This window comes from Vipera berus, assembly GCF_964194415.1.
Source record: "Vipera berus genome assembly, chromosome: 3".
Taxonomy (NCBI): domain Eukaryota; kingdom Metazoa; phylum Chordata; class Lepidosauria; order Squamata; family Viperidae; genus Vipera; species Vipera berus.
Genome location: NC_138204.1, coordinates 53,256,797 through 53,283,705, shown reverse-complemented (window position 1 = coordinate 53,283,705; position 26,909 = coordinate 53,256,797). Strand labels below are relative to the sequence as shown.

Genomic DNA, 26,909 nt, shown 5'->3' with positions numbered 1-26,909 from the left:
GGGTGTTATCCGCCGGCATTCTTTTACCGGCGGCACCCTGAGAAGGCCCTCCCTTCAAGTTTAAAAACAACTTGAATGAATGTTTAATTTAAAAATATGTTTATAAAACTGACTAAAATTTTATAGCTTATCTTTTGCCGGGTAAATTATACATATGCACCTTTGGGACACTAAGAAACTAGCTGGGAGAATCTGTTTCCTATGATCCTCCATGCCATCCCTGGTGGAAATTGCTTGGGAAATGTGGGAGTTGTAACCTCAACACTGCAGGCATGCATCAAGGAAGACATGTAGAAAGGAGCAGGGCTTTAGTTACACAGTCATGCTGCCAATGTCACTTTTTTAAATTCTCCCCTGAAGACATATCCTACTGGGGAAGGCTGAAGCTAAACAGGTTTCTTATAGCACTATAATAGGGCTGCATAGATACTCTCCTGAAAAGCAGTGAGCTCTGATTACATTTTGTATTTATCACACTATTCAAGAACATCACAGCCTGTAATTAGCATCTTAAATTTGTCAGTCTTCTAACTCTATTTGCAGACCATAACAGTGAGATACTGTTTTAACCAGCGATGCTTGGTTTCCAACTCAGTCTACCCTCTCGTTTTCTGCTTAACTTTGCATTCTGAGAGAGAGGCTGGTGCCCTGATAAAAGCATTTTCCCAAGATAATCCGTTTTCGTTCTGCATGCAATATTGCTGAAATCTCAGTATAATTGCCTATTTCTCGTTGGTTAACTCAAGACCCTTCAACCCGCCAAATACCTTCTGTTTTGTTACAAATAAAATACCTCATACAGCTTTTCAACTTTCTGACACCCAAGTGCAGGAGAAAGAGTTGTTTTATTCTCTCTCGTGGCTTTGCACATTTCTAAGGGGAGTCAGTGTTGCTTTGCTAATTGCTTTATTATTCATTCTGGCTGTTTACTCCTTGTCATTTTTAAAACTTATGCTTCTATGTGCATGTTAATGAATAAGCAAAGACAAAAATGGGTCTAGGATAGTTGTTTCTTGACAGAACAAGACCTCCACTTTTGCAACCTGATTACTTTCCTTTTCCAACATGGTGCAAACTCAGGACTGGGTGAGGAAGGAGAGTTTTGAGCTGATCTAGCAAGCCTTTCCTTATGTTCTTAAATTTATTCAAATAATATTAAAAATGTTAAACAACAGTAGCTATGTTGTACATGAGAAAAACAATTCAAAATCCATAAAAGCGGTACACTTATTATTTCCTAATCACTGCAGCCCTTTGGACTGTCAGGAATTTTTTATATAGTCAAATAGTTTGTGGAAGGGAGAAGTGTGTCCGATCAATAAAGCACATTACATTATTCAATGGAGATCCTGTAGAAGGAGAGCTGTGTCAGATTATGGTAGCAATAAATAAATAAATTAGAAGGAGTCTGATTATTCAGTGGTGGTGTCTCCAACCAGGCAACTTAGTTTTATCAAACAGAGAGCAATGTTAGGTTCCATTAGCAGCTCTCTTAAAGCTTACTGAGAAGAAAAAAAGAAAGAAAGAAAATGTTTGGAAGCTTTCCATTTTTGGAAAGAGAAAATCTGGCTGTTAAAATCAGAATTAGGGGACCACCTTCTCCCAGAATCCTAATGACACTGGCCTGACTCAAGTAAAGGAGACTCCACATGCAGGAAACTCAGAAACCTTGTCATATATGCTTCTGTTCCTCTGGAATAACTGCTTCCAGACATCAGAATAGTCCCTTCCTGGCAGGCTTTTCAAAAGTCTGTAAAATTGTGACTGTTTCATCAGGCCATAGAATGCGGCTGCTCCTCACTCTGGTGAAGAGTAGGATTTTAATTGTTGGTCCATTCCCATTTTGTTTCTTTCTTCTTCTTTTCCTACTGATGTGGTCTGTCAATATTATTTATATGTTTGTTTGTTTTTAATCTGAATATGGAAATTGTACACCACCCCAAGTTGGCTTTAAGTCTGCAAACAAATAAAATTAGTTACGTTAACTTTGAAATTTGATTGAGAAAATGTGATTCTGTAAGATTTTTTTTTAAAATTACACTAGCTAGCTAGTTTAGAGCAGGGGTGTCAAACTCAATTTCATTGAGGGCCACATCAGCATTGTGGTTGCCCTCAGGGGGCCGGGTGGGTATGGCTAGGGTGGGCGTGGCCTACTGGGTGGGCACAGCTGGAGTGCGTATGGCCTACTGGGTGGGCATGGCCAGCTCTACATCATTTGCATCAAGGGTGCCTATGGGGGCCTGGGCAGGAGTGGGACAGATCTGGGGGTCTCTGGCAGAAGGAGGGTCTCTGGGCCAGGGCCAAGGCAGCGGGGACCGTTCCCTCACTGTTTCCAGGATGGCTTCGGGGGCCACATGAAACCACTTCGCAGGCCGGATCTGGCCCCCGGGCCTTGTGTTTGACATGTCTGGTTTAGAGGCATATCATGTACAGTATACAGAGTTTGCATTGGTGCCACACAGATATCATCATTCCAAAAGCAGATTTGCCAACCAAAAAGAGAGCATATGGAAAGATAAATAGAGCTGAGTGACTGAGCAGAAGAGCCATCCAGGCAAGACTTAACCATTTGTCTTCTTTTTTTGTAGCCAATAAATACTAATTAAAAACATGGTGGTTTTTTCCCCTACAAACTGTTCATATATCACAAAGAATCAACACTAAAAATTCCATGCAAATTTTTGTGACAAGTCACTTCTGTAAGTAAAAAAAGAACTTCAGCAAGACTGTACAATTCTTTCCTCCTTGTCATAAATATTATTGTTTACTTCACTTATTACACGTAATTGCTATTATATGCAATTGTGGCTTGGTACAATGAGTGACTATAATTACATAATAACTTTATCTCTGCACATTTTATCCCTGATTTGTTTCCAAGCTCTTTTCCTATCTCTAAATCAACACAAGATCAAAATGGGGGAAGTTATAAAGGAGGAAAAAACGGAACATTGGCTAAAAAAGAAAAACAAACCTTGCAATTTTTTTTCAACATGACTGACTTTGGCTTGGTTTTGGCTTAGTCAATAAACATGCAAAATTAGGTGAGGCTTATTGTGATATGTGAATGAGTGCCACTTCACCCGTTAGAAAATTCAGAGATGATCGTGAATTTTATGTTGAAATGTCTAGCAAATGTACATATTTTATAAATATAAAATATAAAACTTGCCTGCCCTGAGACTCTATAATCATAATCCACTCACACTTTTTTAATGCCATCATTTGTTAGACTCTCTCTATAACTCCTCCACATGAAACAGTTCCTGATCCTCATTCAACAATCTGCAATTGGGTTTTATAATTTAATCAAGGGGTCCCCAAACCCCGGTCCATGGATCGGTACTGGGCATGGACCGGTACTGCATGCCAGCAAACAATCCACATAAGCAAGCAAAGCCCCATCCGTGAGATGCAGGCAGCATTTAACCCAGGCACTCTCCAGTCCATGGAAAAACTTTTCTCCATGGAACCAGTCTCTGGTGCCCAAAAGGTTGAGGACTTCTGATTTAATCCAATGGAAAATTTAAAAAAACAGTTCAAAGGGGGCCATTTTAAGTGGGAGCACTGTAGTTTTTCCTGCAATGTTGTCTCTCCTTTATAAGATGAAAATAGAAAGCTAAAAGCTTCAACAGACCCTTTCATTGCTGCACAAAATGAAACTGCTAAAACCTCTCTCTGCCAGTTGCCAAAACATCCATAGAAACCTTACAATTAATTGAAGACGAATCACAGCTGAGAGGTAGAGGTCCTGATTTGCAGCTTTAGGACCCATGTTCAGTCAATGGCATCTCCACTTTAGATCCAGAAAGACCTACTGCTCTGACACCTTGGATAAGTTGCTGGCTGTGACTGTAAATATTACTCTAATGGAACTATTCAACTAACAATAAAAGCAGCCACTCTGTAAGTCGAGAACAGTCTTAATCTAGGCTACTAGATTAAAATGAATTTGAACCTCATCTAATGCCGAGCTGGGAAGCAGACCTAGATAATGTTAGCTAAGCAGGATTGGATCTTTTTGGTGCTTGGATGGGAGACCCCAGAAGATCCTAGTGATGTAAGCTAGACTCAGTAAAGGAGAAAATGTTCAAGAAGAAGAACCTGAATACTCTTTCTGTCCTACTTTCACAAAAAATGCCTGGATGGGTGTCAGGAGTTGGCTTGACTCAAATGCCATAACAATCTTAATGAAGGCATGTATCTATATAACAAGGGGTTGGGGCGTTGGGAAAGAAATGAAGAACAGCATTTGATTCAGGAGTAATGATCATGAGAATACTAAAGTATAAACTAGGGATATTCTTCAGTCACAGGATTTATTTTTGTTTTGACAAACTGAGCATGGTGAATGAGTCCAGGAAAGTTTCCATTTCATCTCATCTTATAAAAGCCACTGAACATTAATTCATTCATTAACATTAATTCATTCCCAACTTTCCATGAGAAAGAGGCCACTATCAAGAGCCACGAATTCAGGAGGATTCACTAGAGAAGCAATATCATGGGATTGTTCTACAGCTGGTATCAAATAGATAATAGCTGTATTGTAATCATTCAGTCCCTAACATACATCAGACAAAGCTAAGTCACATCAGCTAGATACTGCAAACTCCTCCAGGACCCATAACAATTTTGTAATCACATTCATGGTAATGAGGCTATTTTAAATGAAGAATCAGAATAAATAAGAGCAGAAAATACCATTATGATGCAACCGTGATGTGGCTGAATGTTAATATACATCTAAATAAAAAAAATGGTTTTGCTATGCCATATCTACCTAATTGCCCCTCTGTCCCTGAAAACACTGAACAGTTACTTGCTACAATCTAAATCTTAAAAAGATATGAAATAATAAAAATTAACATTTTGGTTGCAAATACATTAAAGAAAGGCATAAAGTTAGTTTTTTACAACAAACAAACAAAAATGACATTTGCTCTTAGAACTGGAATCTGTGGTCATCCAGAAGCTCTGAACTACAGTTCCCAGTAAGCAGCATGGCCAGTAAAGAGACATGCTGGAAGTTATAGTTCAGGAACACCTAGAAGACCAGAGATTCTTCAAGCCTATTTAATTACATCAACCTGTCCTTCCTCCAAGAAATCCATAAGGCTCTGTACATGTAGGTGGCCTGTAGAAGCCATAATTTAATTTAATTAATTTAGGTATTGCCCAACTCCAGAACTGCTTCTACGTGGCTCAGAACATAATAAAGAAAATAAAATACAATATAATTGAACCAAATAGAGTAAGGACGAGAGAAAACAATTGCCTCCACTGCTGCTTCCTAGACCAGCTGAAACTGCCAAGTGAATTTCAAGGTATATGTAGTCCCATATACAGCACAATGCAGTAGTTGACCTTTGAGGTGATTAGGGCATGAACCACTGTCTGAAGGGCCTCTTGATCCAAGAAAGCATGCAACTAGTGTACTAATGGAGCTGGGCAAAGACCTTTTTGGAGACAGCACAAGCAAGAGCTCCAGTTAGAACGATGAGTCCAAGAAGACCCCCCAGATTGTGCACTACCCTTGAATAAAGAAGTGCAATCTCACTCAAGGTTAAGTTTGGAACTTCCTCAGAACTAGGTGACATTAATATCCACAGCTTCTCAGTCTTTGTAGAACTTAGAGGATTCCTCCCCATTCAGGTATGTAAGCATTGGGACAGGACTTTGATAGATGCACTTAGTTGGTCTGTGGTCAAAAGATATAACTGATTATCATCATCATGTTACTGAACTAGCACATAGCTTCACCCAGTGTTTCATGTATATGCTGAAGATGAATAAAGAGAGCATTAATCCTTGTGGAATACCACAAAAGAAGGACCTGGAGAGTGACCTCTCCATCCCCAACCATTACTAATGCAAACCGAAGCTGAAGAGAGGAAAAGAACTTTTGCAAGATGTTGCCTTCAATTTCCAACTGCCCAGAGCCAGTCTAGAAGGATACTGTGGTTGATGGTACTGAAAGCAGCTGAGAAATCAAAAAGCACAAGGATAGATCACCTCCATCCCAGCTTTGCCAAAGGTCTTCAACAAGCATAACCAAGATTGTCTCTGTCCTGAATCCAGTCCTGAAACTTGACTGAAACACGTTGAGATAATCTGCTTCTTCCGGGTTTCTAAACATGGCAATCCAACCAACTTCTCAACAAGGAGAAGTCCCGGCTTCCGGTTTGCACGTGTGGAGCTTCCGGACGTGCAGGAACAGTCTGCTTCCTGTTGTGTGTTTCTTTCTTTTTGGGAGGACCCTAAAAAGGGTCAAAAATCGCCCTGGAGGGGTGATTACTGAGAGGAGGACTTCTCTGTGATCGTGGAAGGACGGAAGCCCTCCCCTGGAATCCGGGATCATCTCCTTTGGCCCGAAGAAGAAGAGACCGGCCATAAAGATGGCCGATCATTAAGCCGCTCCCTGCCAAAAGCCAAAAGCACTACCTAGCACTAAGAAGCAATATGGAGGACCTGGGTGAGCTTTTACCTTTCCTATTCCCTCAAACATTTTCCTGTGGGACTTTCCTGAAAATTTCCTTCCCCATTTTTTGAGAAAACAGCGAATATCTACTTTGGGAACAAATCTTAAAGCCTCAAAGCTACAAAAGAAACTCAATTAATTCAGCAAAGAAATTAAGCAATTTCATCTGTATTTACTAAAAAGCTTCTATTTGTTGCTGGGGATCCACTATCCTATCTTCTCTCTAAGCTGTGAATTAAGGAAAAAATTTGGACTAATCCTACAAAAGTTCTATATTAATTTGGAGAAAAGAAAATTCTTACATTGCATGTTATATGTTATTGATGACATCTTGTGGCGAAACCTGGTACAGCAAGTAAATTTCCCTTTTCTGTTGTGAGAGCTGACTGAATAACAGAGCTGTCCTTGACACTATGCCTAAAGATAAGTGTGGGAACACCTGGCACTGAATACAACTCTTCAGGAGGTAGAAAAACTTTGACTATTATTAAAATAGCCTCCATGGAAGATTTAACTGCAAACAACGAAATGGATGAATACATCCCACCACTTAATTATAAACTGATACTGGACACGATTTTGGCAATGACAGAGCAAATTAAAGCCAAACTGCAAGAAAAATCTGAGAACGTAAAGCCACCAAATCAAAATTTGACTTTAAATGAGGAAAAGATAATTCAAAACCAAATAGAAGAAGTAGAAACTAACACTAAAATAAGAGATTTCAAAGAACAACAAAAGCAACCTACAGAAAACTTTAAAGTCCAAACTTTAATGGCAACTACAAAACGTACAAGCCAAAAAGCAACAGCACCTGAAGAAAGCAACACCAAGAGTGAAGACACTAAAGCCTTCAAATACACTATATTGAGAATTCAATTAATCAAATGACAACCATAATAACAGCTACTACTTTCTACCTAACCCAGATAGAATTGGAAGAACAAAAAGATTTGACTGATTTAATGACAACTATATTATATCAACCATCAAAAACTGAATTATCAAAGCAAAAATACAATGGTTACAAAGGGGACATCTTCCTTGCAAAACTGACATTTGGATACGCTCCCTGGATTCAAATAAGGGTATAGGAAGAAAGGAAGATACATTTGAGAATTTAAAGATGCCAAGAGGGAAGCATGATTGGCACAAAAGGAAGGCAAGAGTTAGATTTAAAAAACTGAACTTGTTTCTCTTTTGGGATTCCTAAAAATAGACTATAAAAATATCTTGCTATGGATTAAGGGGAATCTCTACATTTAGCTTTTAGATCTGTAAAGGAAAACAAAAGTTAGCTTTTAGAATATAACTCTGAACTATATTATAGAACTTGGAATGACATATCAAAAGATAGCATTTTAATAATTGATGTACAGTCAAGATGACTTATAGAATATTGAGTGGTTACTTTTGAACTATAGTATAGAATCTAGAATTTTATATATAAAAGATAGTATTTTAATAATTGTTGAACGGTTAAGACAAAAAATATATTTCTAATAACTGGTGATTTGTTAAGATGAAAACTAGACTTTAATGGTAAAACATAAGAATGTTTTGTAATGAACAATGTAAGTTTTGTAGACAAAAGAATTATTCTTTATTGAAATAGGGAATTGTGGGTTACCCCCAAAATTAAGCTTTTTCCTATATACTATAGGCTATTCTAGAATATTTTTAATGCTATTCTATTGCAATTAGATAAAATTTAAAAACAGGATATTGATATGTATTAGTGAAAATATATTTTGAATTTTATTAATTGACTAGGTTACGACTAGAAATGTACTAACTTGCTTATTTTGACTATGTAATAACTAAGGGGATTAGAGAGGGCATCTCTGTTGATGTAACCTGAACTATTTACAACTGGTCATTTATTTTAACTACCCAACTACCATATTGTTTCACAAATACAGGTATATGTAAATATTAAAAAATCAATAAAACTTGTATAAAAAAACACAAGGAGAAGTCCCATCATTCAGGAACACTGGTTCGAAGAGACAATATTAGAAATGTATTGGATATTTTGAAGTATTTAAAACAACATAATGAAAAGGAAGCAGCACTGATTTTTCCTGATGTAGAAAAGGCCATTGACAATTTGATCTGGAATTTTTTGTTTAAAACTTTGGAAGATACAGGCTTTGGTGAGAATTTTATCAAATGGGTAACATGGATTTATACTTCACAAAAGGCACAGGTAGTTGTGAATGGGGAATTACCAAAACCCTGGAGATACAGAAAGAGATCAGGCAAGGATGCCCTTTGTTACCATTGCCATTTATTTTAGCTGCAGAAGTATTGACTATAAGGCAAGATGAGATTATTACTGGAGTGAAGATTAAAAAAGAAACTTACATTTTAAAGGTTTTTTGCTAACAACCTTGTGATTATTTTGGAAGATCCTCTGGAAGGAATAGAAATATTAATGGAAAAAATTGTGTTGGGGTTATTAGCTTGGGTTAACATTAATAACCCAAAGACAAAGGTATTAGTAAGAAATATGAACATCAAAAAGCAAACAGAATTGATGGAAAATGGTTTTAAGATTGAGAAAAGATGAAATACTTTGGTATTACTATAACTAACATGAATTGTATGTTATATCAGAATAATTATGTTAAAACATGGGATAAAATCAAGAGGAACATGTTAAGATAGGAGAAACTACAATTGTCATTGTTTGGGAGAGGTTTTTTTAATTTCAAACAATATCTATAATGACAACCGATGTACCATTTAAACAATGGCAGAAAGATATAACTAATTTTTAATGGAAAGGAGAAAGAATTAAGAGTTAAATATAAAATGCTTCAAGATGCAAAAGAACAAGGAAGACTGGAAGGGCACAATATGAGGTTTAGAGATTATGTTTTTTCCATGGCACAATAAAGTTAAGGTGAATGTAGATTTTCAGATTCATAATATCAGAAGTATCATATTAAGAATGTGGAACAGATATAAGTCCAGACTGTGCCTGAAAATACCTTTACGAGTTTCAGCATAAGAAGCATTTTACAAGAAAGAAACAGTAGGTAAAGAAAAATGGTTATCCTCCCGAGAGTTGCTAGAACAAGTACATGGAGAATAAAAGATGAAAAAAGGAAAAAAACCCCAAACTTATGATTTATGGTTTTGAATGTTAGAAAAGATAACTCATGGATAGAAGGAAACTTTGATGTAACCTTAGAGAGAGAGAGAGGGTGAAACCTAAATGCATTTATAACTGCTGTCAAAAAGATCAGTTGCTTCTTTATTTCCTTTCTATTTCTTTTTCTATTTTCTTTCTTACTTATTCAAATTCTTTATTTTTTTTTCTTTTCAAACATTTGTATTGTTTTTATCTTGTTAAAAATTTCTTCGGTAAAAACTGTATTTTAAAAAAAGACTGCTTGGTCCAAGCTTGGCCTCTTGAGAAAGGGATGGAGCATTGCCTCTTTCAAGGCTAGAGGCATTACTCCTCCCTCAAAGAAGCTGACACCACAGCATGGACCCACATACAGGTCATCTTCCTGGCTGCTTTCATGATTCAGTAGGGATCTGTATCCAACAAACAGGTGGCCAGGCTTTCAGCACAGAGAATTCTGTACCATGTTCAAACTCATCCCAGATCAGACCATAAGACTGCATCCCAGGCACCTCACCTGGATCTGCCCAGGTCGAGTCCAGCTTGGAGCAGACCTGAGCAATGTTATCCACTAAATATCCAAAATAATCTTCACAACAGCCCTGTAGATGGTTCTAGACCTGGTCACTGACTAGTAGGGATGGGATCACTCTAAACAAGGCCGTTGTACTGCTATCAGTGAACTATAATTAAGGGTAGAGAAATATTTTCAAAAATATTTTTTTAAACCCACCTTTATTACTTTTATAAATAACTAAGGCAGTGAACATACCTAATATTCCTCTCTCCTCCTATTTTATCCAGAACAACAATTCTGTGAGATGACTTCAGCTGAGAGAAAGTGACTGGCTCAAAATCACCCACCCATCTAGTTTTCATGCCTAAGGCAGGACTAGAACTCAAGTTTCCTAGTTTCTAGCTTGGTGACTTAACCACTGAACCAAACTGGTTTCACTGTCCTTATTGCAATGAGGCAATCCCTAATATCATCTATAATCATTGGTGGGATTCAGCCAGTTCTCATCAGTTCAGCAGAACCGGTAGCTAATTTTTTTGTTGCCCAAGCCCAGAATGGAGTTCTGGAAGTGGCATCCACACAGAGAACTGGTTGTTCACATATCTGAATCCCACCACAGTCTATGATGATATATAACCTGTTTCATGACATCTCTTACCCTTCCCTCTTGCCTTCCACAGCTGTCCATGGCTACCTGTTGTCATCCTCCATACTATCTTTATAGCTCCACAAGATGGATTAAATGGAAAGAGATTGTCTGACCACCCAAGGTTTCATGACAAAGCAAGACTACCAAAATTCAAGTCTCCCAAATGTGACACTTACATTCTATTTTATTTCCTGTTTATTTTGAATGCTTTTCAAGAAGCTTAACCCCAAGAAAGCCAGGATCTGTGATTAATCAGGATCACCAAATATATTCAGAAAACTAAAAATATTCTGGGATGCAATTTCTTCTACGCAGCAAGGTATTCTTATTTCTGCATTTACTAATGCTAAGCAACAAGAACCATCCCCTCCTACTGGTTTTACAACTGAAATACTCTTTGTGCTGGAATAGTAGCTACACCAATAAAACACCAAGAAAGCACATTTCAAGTTATATATTTTGTCTTGACAGCACATGTGTTCCTATGCAATGGATGGAAGGGATTAATATCTCTTGAAGAATGCAGAGGGAAATTTGAGTATCCTTGGAGAATTCTGTTTAAATGCTTCTGATGCCAAAAGCTGGCACAGAAATTAGCCCCTTCCTTTTAATATTTCCTTGTATTAAAAAAACAAAACAAAACCCAATCGGACTTCTGATGTCTGTTTTTCAGTTATAGAGAGATAGTAATTCCAAAAGCAGAGCCCTCGTAACATGCTTGGCATTCTCAATTGCTCCAGGAAAGCACAATCTGGGACATCATCATAGGATAAATCACCCTGCTTTCATCCAGATTCCTTTGTACTAAAGAGAAAGAACCTCAGACTGGATAATTTGTCAGGCATCCCATAGGCATGCTAGGATCTCAACCTTTTGCTTCCTTTCAGAAACCAAGCAACTTGAAAGAGGACCGAAGCTGTTCTTACTACTCCCTCAAGGACTCCTCAGTTAATGAGACTCTCCCTTTAGCCAAGCACTTTCTCCTGTAACTGTGCTTTCGGTCTATCTTCATCTGTGCTATGCAGCCCAGTATAAGCAAGAGCCACGATTTAATATATCACATGGAAATGAAGACTGGAAGTCTTGAGAACAAAAGAAAACTCATTTTAAAAAAGTAAAACAGCAGCAGAAAAGCATTGCAGAGGACTTTCAGAATAGGATGCGGTGGCTCAGTGGGTTAGGACGCTGAGCTTGTCAATCAGAAGGTCGGCAGTTTGGCGGGTCGAATCCCGAGTGCCGCGTAGCAGAGTGAGCGCCTGTTACTCGTCCCAGCTTCTGCCAACCTAGCAGTTCGAAAGCACGTAAAAATGAAAGTAGAAAAATAGGGACCACTACGGTGGGTTGGTAACAGCGTTCCGTGAGCCTTTGGCGTCTGTCTAGTCATGCCGGCCACATGACCACGGAGACGTCCTCGGACAAGCGCTGGCTCTTCGGCTTTGAAACGGAGATGAGCACCGGCCCCTAGAGTCAGAAACGACTAGCACGCATGTGCGGGGGAACCTTTACCTTTACCTTTTTATAGAAAAGCTGGGCATTCTTTTAACCTTCCAGGATAACCCCCAGCTAGTCCTCCATCATCTTGTCACTGATCTATAGAAAAGCAGGAAAGCACAATAAGCTGAAGCTCAAGACATACGTTGTATGAGCGATTTATGTATAGAATACCACCACTACTTGTCCTTAAGCAAGATAAAGTTCAGGAGATCTTTCCTCCATTATTAATCATTATGAATTGCTAATATCTAGTAGGATCTTCTTTTTCATCACCAGGCTAACCAATCTATTTGCTATACTACTACCGGTAATTCCTTTGTGCTTTCCCTCTCCCCGTGTGGCCAGAGTATCTGTAATAATAAGAAATAAAACTTGTCAACTTGTAAGAACAGTTGGTGACAAAATCAGATGCCCCTCTATATTTAATCCAAGTCTGACCCATGAAGACTACAAATACAAGAAATAATCAAGTTCCAAGGGAAGTATATACTTTGTTTGTTTCACAGAAATATTATTACACTGATTTCTATGATTCTCCTTGAAATGTCCAAAAATTCAACTCAGGTATCTTCTCTAAATAGTGTCAGCCCTAAAGTAGACCAGGTCAGGAAACAAACTCCACAAGAAATACTGAAACTTTATGTTATTGATATAGGCTATAATAACAGAATCTTAAAAGCCTGGAAGTATTTTTTTTTCTCTCTCCCTCTCTCTTATGCCAAAGAAAGTCAAGGTGAAGACAGCTTACAGGGTTGCTGCAAAGATTAGAGCTAGATAATGCATCTGAAGTGCTTTGAAATAAATATATCAGAGGATTTATATATGTTAAGCATCAAAATGCCCTCTGATACCTCCCTTGAGGAAAAAAAAATCAGAAAAATTGAGCAATGCAAACTTTATGGATTTTCAACAAACTGATGGGTTTGTGGTGGTGGGGGGTTTGTGTGGAAAAGGTGCTCTTCCAATTTAAAAATGTAAATCAGAGCTGAAGAGAGTTTAATGAATTATGGAGACAGCAGATTTCCGAATCTAATCCTGTATTTTAATTCTGAATTTTTTTAACCCATGACTCCTCTCATCAAAAACAATACAAGCCAATAAAAATGGCAAAAGTGGGCATTTAAAAATAAGATGTTTGCTCTGCACTTCCTTAACCTATTAAAAACAGCAACACACACACACACACACACACACACACACAACTATAGTGTATATTTCAGGTGCTCCTACAAGTCCCATCAGAGCTTATCTTGTTCACACAAATTTTCATATACTTTGAGTATAAAAAGAAGTAGGCAGAGGGAAAAATCCCTGTTCTGCATCATATCTTACATAATGCGGGAGATACTATCAGGCTAGCCTTGTAAGCATTCCCTTGCCAGATCACTACATTCCCAGCAAGATGTCAGCTTAAAATTTCCAGGAATACATAAGCCAGATATGAAGATGTTGACCTTGAGTTTTCAGTTATTCTCTCTCTTTCTCTCCTACCATCCGGAGGTCATCTAGATTTTTGCGTCCCATATTGGATAACTCTAATTAATTTGTTTCCCTTGCGATACTCAGCAGTTCACTATTAGGCACTTAGCATCTAGTACTCAGAGAACCTATAACAAGGTTTACATTTGCACATCCTAAAAGCTAAAAGGGCTGGGAGACCACATTTTTAATCAATACAAAACTGGAAGCAGCAATATGATCACTATATAACCAAGTTCTAAGCAGAACACAGAGGGCGTGCCAAAACAACTGGCTTCTGCTTTTACGTGTGTTAAAAGGCCAAGCACTGAGTTTATTTGCCACTACAGGAATGAACTGTTATTTTAGGGCTCCTAAATCAAACATAATTTATCACTGCCATCTATTATGGCTCTGGATTATACATTCTAGGCTGGAATTTACATTCATAGCCTCTCTCTGTTGAATTTTGCATTTTTATTATATTATGATAATATTGAATAGATTAGCTGCACATTCTCATCTTGGCTCCTCCTGCGATTTGTTCTCCTCTTTTACTCTCATGGATGTGGGACCAACTACAGAATAAATGCTGTAGAAAGAGTGGACTTTAGGCATTCTTAGGAATTTTAGGCGCTCTCAGGAATATGCGAAAAATCTTGTATAGCCCATCACATGCAGCTAGGACATCCATATTTAATTTCAATGGATGTTAAGCAATTACTGTATAATAAACAAACCCATGCATATACTTTTATTTTAGCTAATAGTTTAGCAGCTCATAGCAACACATGGGATTTTTTTGAAATATATTGCTACACTTCCTTTAAGATGAATGTCTTGGAGCTTTACATGCACAGCATTTATGTCTACAGTATTTCGTTCTCTGAGGCAAAAAGTGTCTTCCTTTCCTTTTCTTAGAGCACAAATCTGTTGCCGTTAAAATGGGCAAAAATCATATCAAAAGACTACCAAGTTAATTTAGCATTGGACAGCCTTCAGACAATCAAATTACTAATACATTTCTACATCAAGGCTAGTAAAACCTATCTGAACTAGATATTTAAATTGTGAGAAAAGTGTTTTACCTCTCTTTTCCTAGTGATTTATTTTTAATATGTCAATAATGTCTATAGATTCATTTTCTGCCATCTCCATTTGCCTCAGTTCTTCATAGTCTCCCCTTGAAAAAGGATGCGTAGGCATGAATCTGTTTTAAAACTGTTTCAGGTTTTAAAGAACTGAAGCACATGGAAGAGAAAATTATCTAAAAGGGATGCCTTGGAACAAACAGTAAGACCATGGGGGCCACCAAACTCCATTAGGTACTCACTGATGACAGATAAATGAATGGGAGTTTTAAAATTTGCTTTTAGGAAAGAGGTTACTAAGGAGACACTCACTCCAACTTGTTTTGTTTTTCAGATAATAATGGGGAAAGGGGACAATTACAAATTGAAAAACCAATAGAAGTTTTCAGGATAAAGTGATAAGTTAAACAATATAACAAGATATTAATCTCTGGTACCATTCACCAAGGGTTCTGAAACTGTTTGAATATGAAATTAATCAATTGCTCATATCTACGCTGTAATACTGCACAGCTTCAATCTTCATATCAAAGAATCAACAAGCATAAAATGCCACACAAATATTTTAGCAAAGTTCCAGTGCAAATGCTTGGGTAGGGAAGAGACAATCAAAACCAAATATATGGAAGTGTTTTTAAAAAAGTATATTGGAGAAACCCTCAGTACTGTGCACTGGCAGAACACATCCATCCAAAGTCAGGTATCTTGTCCGTAATATAAACTCCTGGGGCAGATGTGGGAAAATATCTTCCTATACCTCTGGGAGCTGTCAGAAGCCAAAGCAATCAATAATGGACTAGATCTCAGAGGTTTTCCATATGGGTAATACAATATAACTGAATTACGGAAAAAGATTATCAGGCTTTCAATATCTGGCCCCTTTTAACAGGGCTGAAAACGTTTGGCAGACAGCTTCTTTATGCACTTAATGAGGTGGTGGGGTGGGGACAAAAGCTCCAAAAGGGTGATGCAAAGTGAATGGACCATGATATGCAACAGGATGAAACTTAAACTATCTGGGTTTGGGGCAGGGTTGGAGAAGAAAGAAAGAAAGAAAGAAAGAAAGAAAGAAAGAAAGAAAGAAAGAAAGAAAGAAAGAAAGAAAGAAAGAAAGAAAGAAAGAAAGAAAGAAAGAAAGAAAGAAAGAAAGAAAGAAAGAAAGAAAGAAAGAAAGAAAGAAAGATTTTATCTAGTTTTATTTTATAATACTATTTTTCATGGGCTTCCTGTCTCAAAATGACGGAATTGTTAAATTCAGCACTGCAGTCAGGGGTTTTAAAGAATACATAAACAGAGACAGAAAGAATCTGGAAATGTTGTGGGGCTGTGAGATCACAAAAGGCTTAACCCTGCTTTAACAGTTGCACAGAAGGAATGATTATCAGTGCTTTTTCCCCAATTCAGATTGATGCAGGTTTGAATGAAACACCTCTCCTTCATAAGCACGGAAGCTGAAGGATCCTCAGTGCTAAAGAATTGGCCATCTTTGTACTCAAAGCTTTTCAGAACTGTGAACCTCTGCCTACCTTTGTGCCATACAATGAACCACAAACTTGTTAAACCACAAAGCTTGATATATACTGTCCAAACTCGCCCCTTCAAGTTTGTGGTGCACTATGTCTGCAAATTAGGTGAACTGAATAAAGGCAGGGAAAATGTGAGATGTGTGAATGTGGCAACTGGGCTTCTCTGGTTTCAATGCTTAATTCTAGTTCATCAACTCTTTTATGTTATTTCTGCTGGGATATCAATTGCTCCCTATAGCTTTCTAAATCAAGAACTCTGTTTGAACCATAGAACATAAATTGTCCCAGGCTCCCTTGAAATTGCCACTTATTTTTTTTTAAAGAGCAGGTTAAATACATTCTCACAATTAACTGCCACTTCTAATTTGGCTCCCCGAAACAGACACAAAAATCTTAGCAGGTGTGGGAATCCTGCTAAGTTGAAGAGTGAGCTTCAGGCATAATAGGCTTGTCCGTAGCTAACAATATCTGAGCTAGCTCTTAGTTACAGAACAGCCGAGCAATGCCTTCTTGCTTAAAGGTATCATGTTTGGGCTGCTTGAATCCAGATGACCACTATATAGCAGCAAAGAGCTAAGCAATGAAGATTTAGGCACGTTAACCTTATTTTTAGATGCAAGCATCCTAAAAGAAGAAAAATCTTCTGCACAAAGTTCAGGAATTGTGCTTTAAAGGATATAAGCTTGCATTCAGGGCAATTAAAGAGTTCTTGAAAATCTTTACAGAAAAATCTCAACAGAAAATCTATCTGTTCAAGTTTACAGAGGAAATAATGATTTTGGGAGTTCTGCACATGCATTTTGCGCTTCCAAAGGGTATATACTCTCCTTAAAACATCTGGGCTGAAGACAATCAGTAAAGTGGTACAGTAGCAAAATACAGGACTTCTGCTCAACTTCATTATCCATGTATGGAACCCTGGACTTAGCTAATTGTTGAAAAGACCCTAGAATATACTAAATGGATTCTTCACCGAGTACCTCATAGCTACACATGAACTGTAGCAAGTGTAAATGCCATCAGTTTACCCAAACATGAATGAATTCTCATTGCTGTAAACCAGTGCTCCCAACTTTTTGAGCACCAAGGAGAGAGGTTTTTCCATAGAACGGAGAAGGCATGGTTCCCTGTGCTGCCTGCATTCCCTGGATGGGGTTTTGCTTGTTTGTGTGGCCCGATTTCTGGCATGCCGTAGCCCGGTGCTGGTCCACAGACTGGGGGTTGGGGACCCATGCTGTAACCTTAATTCAAGCTCTGAAATTGAATGTAAATTCATGTAGTAAAATGGCAGCTTGTACATTTGCAGTTCCACTGTGGGCATACAGTTAAATGCCGGAGGATGTTTGTAACAGAATAGCTTCACGCTATGATGCAATTCTTTAGGGAAGGCAATTTGGAAGTTGCCAACTTGCTCTTACAATAATTTAGAATTTATGGCTGTAAGGCTACAGCTGAGGTCAACATATAGTTAAGCAACCAAAGGGATTTTACTAGTGACACTAGTAAAAGTTTTAAGCAGCAAAGGAAGATTCAGTTTCTGCAAATTGCAGTGGATGGACAGAACATGGATGCACTTTTATATGGATCCTACCCTGAAATGTATCAGATATTGAATGTTACTCTTCTGCAGGAAAGGACAATGATATATGCATTTAGATAGCTATATAACTTGAACAAATGGACAATTAAATATTCTTTATTATTGATGGACTGCTGCTGTTCCATTCATAGGCCATCTAAGTTGGCTAAAGGTAAAAATAAAACATTAAAATATTGTAACTATATTTAAAATCACAACTCAAACTAAGGTTTAGCTTAAGAGGAAGAACTTCCTTTCCTAAAGTAGGAAAAGCAGAGGATGGGCCTGGTCCTGTTTAGAGTTAGTGGGGGAAAAGGAGACACCCAAACTGTTTCAGAAAGTTGCATTTTAAACCATAGCAAAAACTGTGAGGATCTACTCATGATCACTAATGTCGCTTTACATTGCTTTTTTAATAGCTATTTTGGATATTTTTGATTTGATTGTTAGCTGTCTAGAATTATGTGTCAAGATGGTGGTCATACAAATTTAATAAATAAAATGACTGTGTTCACACAGCATACTAAATCAAAACAACCCAAACCTGACTAATATGGAAATGTAACATAAGTATTTGAAAACATGTGCTATGTTTTAAAATGATAGATGAAGTTGGTCAACTGTGCTAATTCAACAAACCACTTTAATTCAGCCCCCAGATAGGCAGCGAAGCACAAGGCACAATCACCTCATGGTACTAATTCTGTTGAATATAGTCTTACTGCCCTATTCAGAAGAGTTCTCTCCATTTGAAAGCAGGGCAAGGATGGTTGAATGAATGTGGGTAACTCAGGATGGAAAGCATTTGTTTCATTTTGTTCAAATTGTTAAAAACCTTGACTGCATATGATTCAATCCACTGCTTACTTCATAATGACCCTGCTACTTATACCCAATTAGCCAACACCTAGAAAAGCAATACTTCAGACTGAATGTAAGATCCAAGATGTCATACTCCTTAAAGAATTGCAATGCAAAGGGAAAAATCAGAACTACTCACAAGTTCCTACACTATTTGGAATGTTTTCATTAACAAACTAACAGACCGAGGTCCTGAGTCACAAAAGTGTACCACAAACATTACGATGTTCGCTTGTGTCCGTGCAAATAGAGGTACTGAAGTTGCCAAATGGATTAGGCAGCTCTGATTATCTAAAGAAATTCTTTGGCCTGCTGCTTTAAAAATACTCTGAATCCAATCTGTCTGCAAAAGAACTCTTCCACTTCTGTCTGTGGAAAAAAGAATTACAAAAACTGCATGTACGGAATGTATTTGGGTCAAGATAAAAATGGTTGAATATTAGCATTGAAAAGGGATTTCTTTTTCCAAATCAATTAATTAGCAGGGAGTGAAAAAGGATGTTTCTTCTATGGTATGCAGATGTACACCTTCACATGGAATATATCACATATACAAGCTTATATTTGAATGCATAATCTTACAATGACTTCTCTGCCCCTACTGCACTGTCTTCTCTCAATTTCTCATCCTCTTTTCCCATGCAACTTGACTAGTCTGGTTGTATGAAGCATCCATTCACTCCTTCACCTGAAATCCAACCAAAATATCATAAAAACAGTATGCAAGCTTTTAGTTTGTTTAGGGTTCTTCATCAGCTGAGATAACATAGCAAGCAGGTTGAGTCTGTTCATTCTTTCATGACTTTTTTTGTTTCTCCAAATGAATAGTGCCAGAGTGTAGACTTTGCTTATGGTTGGTGACAATTCCCTTTCCTTTGTAAATTTCATATTAAATCAATAGACTTCTACCCATGTTGCTAGGAAGGTGTCCTATGGAACTTAACAGTTATTTCCAAAAAGGTGTGTACCAAACTGACCCTTCCCATAAGATACCTTATTCAGCATAGGTATTTAAAGGTAAAGGTAAAGGTTCCCCCGCATGCGTGCTAGTTGTTTCCGGTGCTCATCTCCGTTTCAAAGCCGAAGAGCCAGCGCTTGTCCAAGGACGTCTCCATGGTCATGTGGCCAAAGGCGCACGGAACGTTGTTACCTTCCCATCATAGTGGTCCCTATTTTTCTACTTGCATTTTTATGTGCTTTCGAACTACTAGGTTGGCAGAAGCTGGGATGAATAACAGGCGCTCACTCTGTTACACAGCACTCGGGATTCAACCCGCCAAACTGCCGACCTTCTGATCGACAAGCTCAGCGTCCTAACCCACTGAGCCACCATGTCCCTTTTAGCATAGGTATTTTTTTTAATCCCATTTATATCCCGCCCTTCTCCGAAGACCCAGGGCGGTTTACAATCTAAGAAGCACAAATCAATGTGCTTAGCAATAGCCTTCATTCTATGTATATGCCTGCTTATTAGGGCTTTCTCCCTCCAAGCGGCATTTTTTTACAAAGTCAGCTTATTGCCCCCAACAATCTGGGTCCTCATTTTACCTACCTCGGAAGGATGGAAGGCTGAGTCAACCTTGAGCCTGGTGGGACTCGAACCTGCACTAATTGCAGGCAGTTGGTGTTTCTTAAGGAGGCATTAGCCCACTGCTCCACCAGTAGAGGGGTGTAAAAGGTTGGGCTCCAAGATCACTGCAGATGGGGACTGTAGCCAAGAAATTAAAAGACGCTTACTCCTGGGGAGGAAAGCCATGGCAAATCTAGACAGCACACTTAAAAGCAGAGACATCACCCTGTCAACCAAAGTGCGTATAGTCAAGGCTATGGTCTTCCCAGTTGCAATGTATGGCAGTGAAAGCTGGACCATAAAAAAGGCTGAGCGCCAAAGAATTGAGGCCTTTGAACTATGGTGCTGGAGAAGACTCCTGCGAGTCCCTTGGACTGCAAGGCGATCAAACCAGTCAGTCCTAGAGGATATCAACCCTGACTGCTCTTTAGAAGGCCAGATCCTGAAGCTAAAACTCAGATACTTTGGCCACCTAATGAGAAGGAAGGACTCACTGGAGAAGAGCCTAATGCTGGGAAAGGTTGAGGGCAATAGAAGAAGGGGACGACAGAGAATGAGGTGGCTGGATGGAGTCACTGAAGCAGTAGGCGTGAGCTTAAATGGACTCCAGAAGATGGTAGAGGACAGGAAGGCCTGGAGGAACATTGTCCATAGGGTCACGATGGGTCAGACATGACTTCGCAGCTAACAACAACAAAAGGTTGGAAGATTACATCAACACAGCTCTCTTCCTGCCTCAGAGCCAGCAGAAACCACTCTGCCCTAGAGTTTTGCTGTTTTTACTATGCAACCAGAAGGTTCTGTGCTGTGCTCTTCTCTGCACAGCTTGAATGCACAACACTCAAACTGAGATGTTCTCTCAGCTGAAGTTCCAGCCCTGTCAAACAGTATCCACTATGTGAAAATCCTGCTCTAACTGACATGCACAATCATTACAAACACAATACACACCCATTTGTTTTCTTTCCCACTATAATGCCAACTGATTATTTTTTAAAAAAAAATATTTCAATTTATCAGCTGCTTGCCTATTTATTATATTGACCAAAAGATGGCAGCAAGCACTTGGGATTTTATATCTCTTGGCTGCTCTCTAGTGGTTGTCTGGATTTGGACAGTCATTAGATAAGTACCACGGAATAAGTGGAGTTTCAGTAAAGGGGAGGCTGTAATGTAATGTAAATTAATGTAAATTACCCAAAGTAATGTAAATTACTAAAAGAACATTATGGGAAAAGAAGAAATAAGGAACTGGGGATCCAGGTGGCAGTAGCGATTGATTGGGAAGGACATTCCAGCCAGGCAGGCTTTACAGGAACAAGAGATGAGTTATTTCTGTAACACTTCCAGTTATATGCATTAAGCCAAGGACATCCTAGTCAGTTTTATACTCTCTTGGGTAACCAGACAACCAACTCCTTTAAAAAGGGGAGAGAGGGCACGTGGCTATGGTAGCCAGGGTTCTGATCTCCCTCAAAGCTGAGAGATAGAAATACAGGTCAGAAACCAGATGGAAGAGATGGTCTCACAGGAAACTAGAAGAATCAATTGCCAACACAGATCAGGTCACTTCAGCACATTCGACAATGCCAGCACACAACTTCTGAAGTGAGAGAGCACAGGGAGGAAAAAAAAAAACTTCCCAAGAGGAGCACATTCCCAGGTTGCCTCAGCCATGGCTAGGCAATGCTATACAGGTGACAGCATACAGAAATATTCTCTGCAAACAGATAGTGGCCCTCTTCACCCAAGGACAAGGTTGCTGTGTAGATCTGTCCAAAACATGGGAATTTGTGACGTGGATTCTTTTAGATTTATTGTGCTGTCACGTCAGAACTATGTAATGCATATCGTGCTGCCACCATGTGGTTGTTTGGGGGAATTACAACATTATGCTAATGTGGTCAGCCAATCCCTCCCATTTTGTGAGGTACTTCCTCCTCCTTCTTAACTCCGTACTTTCACCCCTCCCATTCTGGGACGTACTTCCTGCTCCTTCTTCCTCCGTGCTTCACTCTTCCACCATACACGTGGACAGGCAGGATCATTACTGTCTTTTGACCTTGGAATACCGTCCATTCATCATCTACATCTTGTTTGCTGTAATCTTCTCTGCATGCAAATAAAGGTACTTCTGGATGATAAAAGGTACTTTCATGAGTTCTGCTATCTGGCAAAGGCTGTTAACAGTGATAGTACCCGCATATACAGCCCAGGCACAGGGGTCTTAGCAAGGGGATAAATCATTCAACAACAGTCAGAGTCAGAATATTTATCACTATGAAATATAGTTCTGAGAACCTGTTATCTCTCCTATGATGCAATTTATAAGATGATCTTGGATAATATATGCAAAAACATCAATCCTGGTTAAACTGCAAACCACAAACCATATTCAGCATTTGCAGATATGTAAAAATCTGGGGTTCTTAATTGCTCCAAAGAGATATATTTAGGTTGCAAAATATCTTACTTATTGTTTATATTTTGTTCCCGACTCTTATCCAAGCACTGATAATATTACCTAGTTTGGATAATGAAACATCTGCAAGAAAACAAGCAAGCTCAGAGAGCACCAAGGACTCCTCATTTCAACCCTGAGGTACAAATATTCTTCTTCATTCTTATCCCGTCTTTCTTCTAAGTCAGCGTTCTCAACTACATCAACTTTAAATTGCCTGAACCTCAGCTTCCAGAATTCACCAGCTTAGCACTTTGCCAGGGAAATTCTGGAAGTTGATTTCAAACATCTTAAAATTGCTGAAGTTGAGAGCTTCACTCAGAACATTTGAGGCCCATTCCTCCAATTTTTTTAACAGCAGCAGTCCTGTGAGGTAGGTTGAGTCAAAGGACACCAACTAGCGATCTAAAGTCACTTAGTAAGCTTCCATAACAGGGTGGGGAGTGGCTAATAATCTTTCCAGTCCTCAGCAACCTATCTTACGCCAACTTCCAGCTATCCATCCATTCCGCCACCTCAAAAATGTGTGAAAGAGTTCAGTATTAGCTCTCCATGCAGAAATACTCCATATGTTTTCCATAAGCCCTAGATCCATGTCAGTTAGTGAATCTGTAATCCTTCCTGGAATTTTAAAGTGCTTTAAAGTTAATTTGTATAACAGTAGACTTCTCGTATTACAAAAGCCACTTTTATTCAGCATACTGTAATAAAAAAAATGCTTTAATGCAGGTTTAATAGCTCAGGAGTTTTTATTCTTCCCCAAATACATCCTTATTTCATTATTTGTGAATAGGTCGTCTCTCACAGTTTATTACACAGCACAATCTAGGTAAAACATTCCCTTGAATTAAGTTTGTTGGAGCCACACAGGCAATCTTTGTTAACATATGAAACAGTTGTAAACGGGTTCGTGTAACTCAGAGCTCCTTCATCCCATTGGAGGCAACTTTCCAGATCTTTCCTGGCCTTGCTGGCTGAGATACAAAGATAGGGCCTTCTTGAGACCAGGAGAATTCATTTTTAATTGAACATACAGGCTTTCCCTTTTTCACATGCAGCTGTTCCAGCAGAATATATGCAACACTGAAAATAATGGGATACTTAACCAAAGCAGGTCTTCGGGATCTAGCTCTTACCATGAAATCCTATCCCCAAATGTTGATTGACAAAGTTGATCCCCAAAAGTTGCTAAGAATAGCATAGCATAGCATAGCATAGCATAGAACAGAACAGAACCTTAGAGGTCTTCTAGTCCAGCCCCCTGCTTAAGCAGAAGACAAGTGACTGTCTAGTCTCTTCTTAAAAGCCTCCAGTGATGAAGCGCCCACAATTTCTGAAAGCAAGCTGTTCCACTGGTTAATTGTCCTCACTGTTAGGAAGTTTCTCCTTAATTCCAGGTTGCTTCTCTCTTTGGTCAGTTTCCACCCATTGTTTCTTGTCCTGCCCTCTGATGCTTTGGAGAATAGTTTGACGCCCTCTTCTTTGTGGCAGCCCCTCAAATACTGAAACATTGCTATCATGTCACCTGTTTCTTCTTTTCTTTAGACTAGCCAAACCCAAGTCCTGCAGCCCTTCTTCATATGTTTTAGTCTCCAGGCCTTTGATCATTTTAGTTGCTCTACTCTGAACTTTGTCCAAAGTCTCAACATCATTTTTGTAGTATAGTGACCAAAATTTTCCCTACCCCCCCCCCACTAACTGCCTGGCAACGACCTATAATATGGGGGCGGGGGATACCTTCATTTTGATTTGGAACGGAAGAGTCACTTCTGGAAACTTTAATCAGTCACACCAAGTTGCACATCCAGGGGGTTAATTAAGGGCCCGGCTTCCGTTCGTACTTCTACAGGTGAGATCTTCCCGAACCTACGAGCCCCGCCCCCTACCTGCCAGCTCCCCGAGACCACGCCCACGGGCTCGTCCTGGAACTTGCGCACGTGCGTGCAATCTCCTTGTTCTTATTTGCGAACCAGGAGAATGCGGCGGGTGGGGAGGGAGGGAGGGGGGGCAGGGGGGTCGAGCACACCGAGCCTTCGAACCTGACCCCCTCCGCAAACAGAGCGATATCCGAGTTCGCCGCTAGCGCGGGACGGGCTCCCCCAACCTCGTTTCGTTGTGTTGGTGTTTTGTTGTGTTGTTTTTTTTTCTCTCCCTCAAGTTCCCGAGCCGCTTCCCAAGCAGCCAGCCGCGCAAAAGCCGAAAGGTTTGCCGTGGCAGAAAACTTCGAACTGGCGGCAAACTGGCGCCCCTCGCGTGCCATGTTCGCAGCAGCTAACGCGCCGGGAAACTTGCCGCTCGCTTACTTCCAACTGAGCACCCATCCACCCACACCCCCCATCCTCCATCCTCCTCATCCGCAAACCCCACCCATTCCTCGCCGACCACGCCGGCCTCCCTTTACCTGCAGGAGACCGTGATCTCCACTTTGGTGGCAGGGATGCTGCCCGTCAGAGGGTCGAAGTCCTGCACCGACGCCATGTCCTCGAGTTTGTCCAGAACGTCCTCCTCCATGGGAGAGCAACGGGAGAGAGAGAGAGAGGCGCCTCTCCAACAAGTCGCCGAGCGCCGGCTAGCCGGAGAGACCAATCCGCCACTGAGCCCTAATCGTAGCCCCCGGGCCCTGCGGGCGGGCGGCAGAACAGGCGCTCTCTCCCTAGTTCCCTTGACGGTACGTCTTTCTTTGCTCAAGCGCCGCTGTGACCCACGCACCAGCCGGGCATAAAGCGCTGGGCGCCGCGGTAGCGAGAAGCCGAGCTTGGAGAGCTGAATCGGAGGTGACGCGCTCTCTCTCTCCGCCGCGATTTCAGGAATAAAAGGGGCTTGCTTTCCCCAAGTCCAGCCAGGGAGATTTCGAGGAAGCTCCACCTCCTTCGGAAGAAAAAAACTCCGGGGCGCCTCAACCCAGCGCTGCTCCTACGGCAAACAGGGGAAACCCCCCCCAACACCCCCACCACCCAGCCCGATCCCCCGCGGGAACCTCTTTCTGCGCCGGTGCCCGGGGGAGCGTCAGCCTCGGAGCCACGGGAGGGCTTGGAAGGAGCCTTCGCAACCGCAACGGCGGCCGCTTAAGCGCGCGGGGATTTGGATCCGCGCTTCTCCAGGGGCGGAGAGCGAAGGCTCTTTGTCTCCGTGCAGGTGCCTGTATCATGGCGTGCGTCTTGGCTTAGGAGTTGCAAGCTTCTACGAACCGGGGTGGGGGTGGGGGGCAGAGTCATAGTCCGAGGCAGCTGGAGGGCACCCGGTCGAAGGAAGCTATTTTCCTGGCATTTAAAAGTATGCGAACTAGCGAAGTGTCTCGTAGGTGATGCGATTTGAAGGAGACCTTGAATCAGAGACTGGGGCTGTGGCCAGGAAAGAAAAGGGGAACGAGCGTGGTGATCGTGAGAAGGAACGCGTGCATTCCCTAACATGCAGTGCTTTTTTTGTAAAAGAAAAAGGTGCTGGAACTCACACATGTCATACAACCCACCTTGCCTACCCTACAAGGTTCCATCCAAAAAAGGTGCCGGAACTCCGTTCTGAGCGTTCTATGAGAAAAAAAGCCCTGCTAACATGTATGTTCTTAAGACAGCCACACACACACACACTACTCATACATGAGCGGGCCTAAGCAGACCTGGACAAAGCACAAAGATTCAGGTATAGGACATAAATCAGCTTTCCCATGTGTAAAAGCTTTGGGAAGTATGATGGTGGCAGAGATGAATCATAGACAAGGCCATTGGGAGAAGCTCATGCGGTTGGTATGAAGAGCAGGAGGCACTTACGCTAAACTCTACAATAGTCTGGAGTGGTTGTATGTGCCTCCAGGGTATGTGTATGTTTTGTTTTCCTTTTTCTTGTTAAACATCTTAAAACAAGTAATTATACTTTCCAGCCGCCTGGCTACACTATGCAAGAAAGGTGATAAACCGTCACAGAGCTATCCAGCACCATTCAGGCTAAATGATTGTCAGAAAGCAAGAAGTAAATTTAATATGCAAGAGAAACATCAAGACCATAACATCAGTTCAATATACATTTTTATGATGAATATGCATGTAGAAATTTGTTTAGAAGTATTGGCCCATTTTGGAGATGTCAAAA

The 26,909-nt window shown here is 40.2% G+C and overlaps 1 protein-coding gene across 2 annotated transcripts in view; it reads right to left on the bottom strand.

Annotated features, from left to right (window-relative positions):
* Nucleotides 1-25,334, bottom strand: part of CPNE5 (copine 5) — a gene marked incomplete at its 5' end in the record, with an annotated part of 154,332 nt that extends 128,998 nt beyond the window's left edge. Inside the window, one exon of one of the 2 annotated variants that reach the window (XM_081324931.1) lies at nucleotides 25,225-25,334. In XM_081324931.1, the coding sequence (XP_081181057.1) occupies nucleotides 25,225-25,334 (110 nt within the window). The remainder of the gene's footprint in view (nucleotides 1-25,224) is intronic. The other variant, XM_081324932.1, reaches the window with a different exon arrangement.
* Between the last annotated feature and the right edge of the window lie 1,575 nt (nucleotides 25,335-26,909).